The sequence below is a fragment of the Spinacia oleracea genome, chromosome 5 (assembly GCF_020520425.1).
Source record: "Spinacia oleracea cultivar Varoflay chromosome 5, BTI_SOV_V1, whole genome shotgun sequence".
In the NCBI taxonomy this organism is placed as follows: Eukaryota; Viridiplantae; Streptophyta; class Magnoliopsida; order Caryophyllales; family Amaranthaceae; genus Spinacia; species Spinacia oleracea.
This window is the reverse complement of record NC_079491.1, coordinates 45337481-45344744: the sequence shown is the minus strand read 5'-3', so window position 1 is coordinate 45344744 and position 7264 is coordinate 45337481. Positions and strand designations below refer to the sequence as shown.

At 36.4% G+C, this 7264-nt stretch overlaps 1 protein-coding gene across 1 annotated transcript in view; it reads right to left on the bottom strand.

The window, feature by feature from the left end:
- Positions 1-211: 211 nt before the first annotated feature.
- LOC110804366 (haloacid dehalogenase-like hydrolase domain-containing protein At2g33255) overlaps positions 212-7264 on the bottom strand; it is a 28660-nt gene continuing 21607 nt past the window's right edge. The window contains exons 4-5 of the mRNA XM_022009954.2: positions 5137-5271; positions 212-837 (exon numbers count right to left, since the gene is read on the bottom strand). Coding sequence (XP_021865646.1) covers positions 673-837; positions 5137-5271 — 300 coding nt within the window. The 3' untranslated portion in view covers positions 212-672. The remainder of the gene's footprint in view (positions 838-5136; positions 5272-7264) is intronic.

Genomic DNA, 7264 nt, shown 5'->3' with positions numbered 1-7264 from the left:
GTTAGGTATTAATGGTAAATATAAAATGTGTGTAAGGGTAAAATGGGTACTTGGTGTGTAAACACACCCAAAAGCATATGAATGTATATCGAAATGGTGCACCTAATATGCAACTTCCAAAAAAGAAAAATGGTGCAACTAAAAAAACAGAGGAAATAGTATTTATCATTCACATTAAGAAACATAGACTATATTGCTAAGAAATCAGAACTTGAAAAACCAGACCAACTTTTTATCTTGGTGAAGCTCCTTTGTCTTTATGAATGCCATCAATATGATATATTGATAATACATAGATAAGTTGCCAGTACAAAGAGTCCAGGAGGAATGTCCCGTAACAGCATATTTAACGACATAAAAATTACGATATAGGGAAGTTCCTCTAGTTTTTGCTCAAATATGCAAGTATACAAATTTAACAATCTTTATAACAGGGCATAAAACATTCTTAACATGATTAATCTAAATACGGAAAAATATGAATGTGGCGATTTCTTCAATTTTAATCATATATCATCCTTTTCCTTTCTTTTTTGTTGCCACAAATAATGAAGATGCGAGAAACTCCAATACCGCATTCAACTTATATACCAAGTAATCTTATTAATTGTGAGATGAACACAAGTCGAGCACTTTAGGTGTTACATTACTCGGCATAAGGCTTCATGTCCGTCATGGTCTCAAGTCAAAATGTGTTTCCAGTAATGACTGAACTTCCGCAAGAGAAGAGACCTTAAAATCTGGTTTGTGGTCAACTGAAGCAAACTCAGGAGAGTCATACCTCCCACTTTCATCAAGCAAGCATGTGTATGCTCCTGCTCTTTTCCCACAAGCTACCTGTTAAGGAAAGTAAAATATTATCAACACACACAAAAGTTTCTGTTTTTCGTTCCTTTCTTTTCTTTTTCTTATTATATATAACATGACAACCTCTTACGCTTTGTTTGGTTACATTCATAATTTGGAATTTTCCTAGTACCTTCAAGTTAATGTTTCAGTGCTGAAGAGAAATAATGGAGATTACAATGTAACCAGGTCAGCACTGCTCCACTTTCTCTCCTCTCCTCTCCTTGCTTCTCTGTTCATCTTTCTTATTCCATTAACACAAACTATCCCACTTTATCTCTTTAAAATCTACCACAAATTATCACCAAACTGTAACTTCCCACTCCCATTATTGAACCCTAATAATTTGGACTAACATGATGTTTCGCTCCCAATTTCTCTCTCTTGTTACTTTCTTCACATCAGCCCATCCGATATAAGAGGTCAGGCAGTAATGGAAAATGAGTTCTGCAAGGAAAATTCGATTGGCCATGCCAAAGTGAACAGAAACGGAGTTCTATCCCTAAAACATGTGCATTTCTTCATCTGTCCACAAGTCCATTACTAGTCAGTAGTAGTACCACCTCTAAATTAGTGATGGATGTTCAACTATTTATAAAGTAAAAGAAAATTTTCGGTTGGCAAGCATTACTGCATTAACAAGGACATCAATATCAGAAGTTCCCTAAAGACATATAATTTCATTACCATTACAACCATGTATATTGTCTACGAAATAGCCATTAATGTTTTACACTTAATTTCATTAGAATTGGTCACATTTTAATAGTTTAGTTTCAGGTATCTTCTCTAATACTTTGCATTTTTTTAAAAGAGACATTGGAACTCAATTATGAGAACATGAGGAAGAGAAAAGGAGCATTATAATAGGCTTAAAATAGAGGAAGGAGCATCAGCTGGGAGCTTAAAATAGAGGAAGGAGTATGATGGCAAAGAGATGAAGGGAGAGAGGAAAGCGCAAGGAAGATAGAAAAGGTGAAGAGAACCTGTAGGTTACCATAATTTCCATAGATGACCCTGAAATATGATAGCAAAGAGAAAAGGCTAAACCTTAAGGGTTACCATACATATTCCCCTCTTTTCAAAGAAGAAAATTTTCAAGGACTTTATTTGGCCTGAATATAATTGGGATTAAAATCAAGATATTTATGAAAGGAGGAGAAAAATGAAAACTGACCCGGACTTAGAAAGTTGTAAATAAAATCACAGACAACTATATGGAAGAAAGAATGACAATAAAGAATCTAGAGACCAAATACCAAAATTCATTGAAGTCAATCCCGAAGCCCACTCTCCCTTAGTACCATTGTGCTCCCTCCCCCACGGCCCCACCTACATCCTTTAAGCCTACCTCTCTACAAACAACAACAATAACCAAGCTTTAGTCCCAAATGATTTTGGGATCGGCTAACATGAACCGTCATAAGGAAACGTCTACGGCACATGAAGTAAGAAAAGTAAAAAGTGATGTTAAAGAGACTAAACAAGCAAAAATGGGAAAATGAAGGTAAGGATAACGAGGCACAAAAAATTAGGGAACAAGAAAACAAGATAGGTCGGTTTAGAAGAGGCGCAAATACATTCTGCAAAATAATAAAGATAAAAATAGAAAGTGAGAAAGGATTGCTAAGGAAAATAGAAAATAAGAAAAAAGAAGTCATGTTGAGTCGTCGGCCTACATTATCGCCCTCCACTATACCTTTTTAAAGCCACATTGTCCACAATCCACAATGCCCAATAAATTCATATTACTCTCAATCACCCACTTCCATGTTTGCTTTGGTCTTCCCCTACCCCTCACAATTCCATCGGTTTGTCATTCTTCAAGCCTTCTAACCTGCGCATATTTGGCCCCCGTCTTACATAGCCAAATCACTTTAGTCGATTCTCCCTCGTCTTGTCAATTGGTGTAATCCCAACTTACTTCCTAATCACCTCATTCCTCGTGTATGGCCACCTTTCTCTTAAAGAAAAATCAAGAGAACACTATCTTAAGAAGAAAAACTCATAGACATAGAAAAAAATGCAAATTCCAACTGACGTTTCATAAACGAAATACTCCCTCCGTTCCTTAATACTCGCACCGCTTTCCTTTTTGGGCCGTCTCTTAATACTTGCACTGCTTCTATAAATAGAAACTTTTTACCAATATTACATTATTTCTCACACTTACCTACTAACACACTCTCTACAAAAAAAATCATTTAAAAATTCACACCCCACTACCCCTTACACATTTCCCACTAACTATATTAAAAAAATACTTCACTATCAACTACCACCCATTAAATCAATAAGTCAATTCAAGTGTCTTAAACTCCGCACTGGTCAAACCTGTACGAGTATTAAGGGACGGAGGGAGTAATATATTTTATTATTTTGTGAACAAATAATCATACAAAATATCATGTTATATAAACTGCATAACTAATTACTCCATCCTTCCCAAAATAGTTGTTACACTCTTCTAGGCACACAGTTTAATGCGATAAGTAGTAGTGTGCTTATCAATTATTATTTTATTAAAAAGTAGATGTGATGGAAGTTAGTGGGTATTTTAATATTAGAGGAAAGATAATGTATGATACTTTTATATTGAAGGATAGGAGAGTTAAAATTAAAATATTTGTGTGGTGGGCTTAGTTTTAAAAAGCGCGAAGCGCACTGAAGCGCAAAAGGGCCCTGGAGCTTAAGCGCAAAGCGCAAAGCGAAAGCGCACGCTTTTCGTAGGCGAAGCGCACCCGGAAAGAAAGAAATAATAAATTTTCAAAAGTTCAGAACATACGGAGAAAATATGGAAAGAAAAGATGAAAAAAAATAGAGATATCAAAACGATGAAAGAAAAATTCAGAATCCGACGGGAGAAATCCGGCGAGAAGGCTAGAGAAATCCGGCTACGGGAGAAAATTGCACTAGGGTTTTCAAAAACTTCCCAAATATTCGTTTTTTTAAAAAAAGAAATCACGTGATACTTAAAAAAAGAAGATTAGAGTCATGTGGCTTTATTTTTTATAAAAAAGAAGGGTCTGAAGTGCCTAGACTACAGGAAGCACAAAAGCGCTAGGAAGCGCAGAAGCACCGAAGCGCTAGGAAGCGCGCGCTTCTTGTATGTCGCTGGGCTTCGGCTGGTAGAAGCGTTTTGGTTTGAGCTTCTGAGCTTCCGAGCTTTAAGCGCAAAAAAGCGCGCTTTTTAAAACTAAGGTGGTGGGCCGGAGTGAGAAAGGGACATCTCTTAAAATATAATAAAAGCTTTTCTAAAATGGATTGGAAAAAAGTATAACAAGTGATCTGGGACGGATGAAAAAAGAAAGTGTAACGATATTCTGGGACGGAGGGAGTGCTAAAATGTTTTTAGCCAACTTGGGCAAAAGAACGATATAACAAGACAAAAAGTCCTAACGCACCGAGTTACCATTACGTAACAGACAACGTGGGTAGGAAGACATAATTCTTGTCGCACCGTTATGTAACGGGGTTTTGCGAAACGAAAAATCCAAAACCCGTTACAGGACGACTGTTATGTTACTGAACGACCGAGTTTTAATCTCATGCTTACAAAGATGAATACTCCAAATGCATGAATTTCTAGTCAAAAGGCAGAGACAACAATACGGTTGTACTATCTTGGTTGTACTATCTTGATATTTCACCGGGAGAACTATCATGCAATGACGCAATTATGATTTTTCATACTACCTCTGTTTCTAAAAGTTCTTTACGCTTTGGAAAGTATGTCCAAAGTATGAAAATTTTGACCGTAAATTCTCACTATTATATACATCCAAAACATTACATGTTAGATCTTGCTAGATTGGTCTCTGTATGTATTTTCAGAATATCAACATTTTATAACTTTTTCACATACGAAATTGGATATATTAGTAGTTAAATATTGAATTGGAGTCCGTGCAAATAGTAACTGTAAAGAACTTTATGAAACTGAGGTAGTAGTAAACAACAGGGAAATTCACTATGCTAAAACTTGTATCCATGTACAACATGTTTCTCCTTCAGCTTACTTGCTACATGCTCAAGTGAAACATTATGCATACCTCCAGAAGTCCATTGACTAGCAGGACGTAGTGTATGGACTGTTAACATTACTCTCCCTCTGTACTATCCAGATTAAGTTGCAGCAATATCATCTTAAACATAAACTCCTATTCTTTCCGCTCTCAACTATTGGATGCTTTCATCTCATACCTCCCCACCTTTCTCCAGGATGTTTTTAGTGAAGAAAGAACCAATCTATTTTAGATAATAACTTGAGAAAAGAAAATAATCACTCACATCATCTTTGAGGCTATCACCAATCATAATTACTTCATTTGGCTGAAATTCCCAGTTCGAACATATATGTAATAGGGGAGCTGGATCAGGTTTGCAAGGGAGGAATTCTCTGCTGAGTGCAGGAGAGAAAGTCATCTACAGAAACAGAATATGACTGTTAAATAAATATATATATATATATACACAAATAATACTTCAAGCCAACCTTTTAGGTGACTGTCACAAAAAATAATTAAAATAAACCTTAGGCAAAAGACATCAAAAAAAATCGAAGAGAAACCATAGGTTCAAGACGACAGTACCAAGGCATGCTAGCAAACTTGCCTCATGCGTGACTGAACTGGGGTACATTTCGTGAATTTTCTAAGTTACATCTCAGCCCCCCACCCTAAGAATTTTAATACCATATACAGCCTCCCATTACCCACCACCCCCATATTCCAATACCATATTGCCACCCTTACCCACCAGCCCACCATACTCAAATTTTGCAGTTCCCATTGACTTGCTATACTAAATTGACAAAATTCAGTGTGAGAAACTGAAGGTGCAGCACGCCAGCACTTTAGCAGGGTTTAAAAAAATGCATTATCCCAAGAATACTCCAAACTAAATACAACTACTTACAATGCACAAAATCGAGTAAACATAATTTAGTAAACTAAATAACCTAGTCCTCGTCAAAAAATGACAATTACATCTTTTTTTTCTCTTCTTGTTTTTGTTTCCTGAGGTTAGGTACTGACTGAGCCTTCAAATCTGGAAATTAACTAGAGGAACTGCTGAAATCCGTCCCTTCCCCACAGGGTTAAAGTAAAAGCCTGACTGACGAATTATCACCTTGGAGGATTAGTTTCAATCACCATTATGTCCAATGAGTCCTAAAATCTGTCTAAGTCCACTTCATCCCTTTTCAGAGAAGTATTTCAATAGTACTTAAAATTCTCCCGTGTATTTATGATATATAAAACAACGTTTTCATTCAAAGTTGGTCAACTTCAAGCTCACAAATGGTCTGTAAGGGCTTGAAATTCTGTGGATTAAGCCTGATGCCAAGTACTATGCCAATGGGACACGGCACATCTAACATAAAATTTGATAAACATAGTACTAGAATTTCTGCAATGTATCACTTACAGAGCTCATAGCACTATGATTTGGCCAACAAACTACGGATGGATAGCATTCTTTCAAAATGCTTTCCAATGGCAAAAAGCCCAAAACTGATATAGAACGAAAGAAATACAGGTTGTTTACACAACATAAACTGACACCCTTGCCTTGTTTGAACCATTTTCCTTCTGTATTCATCTAATTGCTGCGAGATATCAATGGAAAGAAGACGATAACAGTTTTCCAACAGTAAATTCCATGCCCTCAGATTTAAAATTATGACTTGCCGAAATTAGCCGCTGCACGCTGAAGTGTAAAGTGCGATTTCTTCCACATTTGCTACAATTTTAAGTCCTCTTGCGTTTCTATATAAATCCCAAACCTCCCTACCACATCGAATTTCCAATCCTACCTCAGCCCCTATTCACATATATTAGCCTCAACATTTCACCCTAATTCCACATATACTCAAGCCCACCACCCACCATCACTCCAACTCACGAAATTTGAGTTGATCTCTCCAAGGTACTAGCATTATGCTCTCAAGACATAACAAAATACAACCTTAAGAACATCCCAAACAAGAACCACATTCCTCTTCAGTACTCAGTCCTTACTCAAACAAGACTCCAACACAAAAACATAGAATTGACTAGGAACGGTGAAGCAGCTGCGTTTTTTACGGGATCTCAACATCTCACCCCTTTCTTTACTCTACAATTTTGTACTTTACATTTGAAAATCTATTGTTTAGTTATCATGTTTGTAAATTATAAGATGTAATCTCTATATACAAATTGTGCCTTTTGTGTAATTTTGTCTTGTATTATTAACTAGAATGACATTAGGGAAGCCGATATAGAGGTTTGGACGTCCGACAACTAGAAAAATAGGTACTCCAATTAGTCTTTACAGAAATTCCAAACTATATAAGCGTCTAAGTAACATAGGTTGGCAAATGGAACTTCAATCCCAGATGTTGAAGCTCTACCATTTTGCTTCCCAATTCAATCAT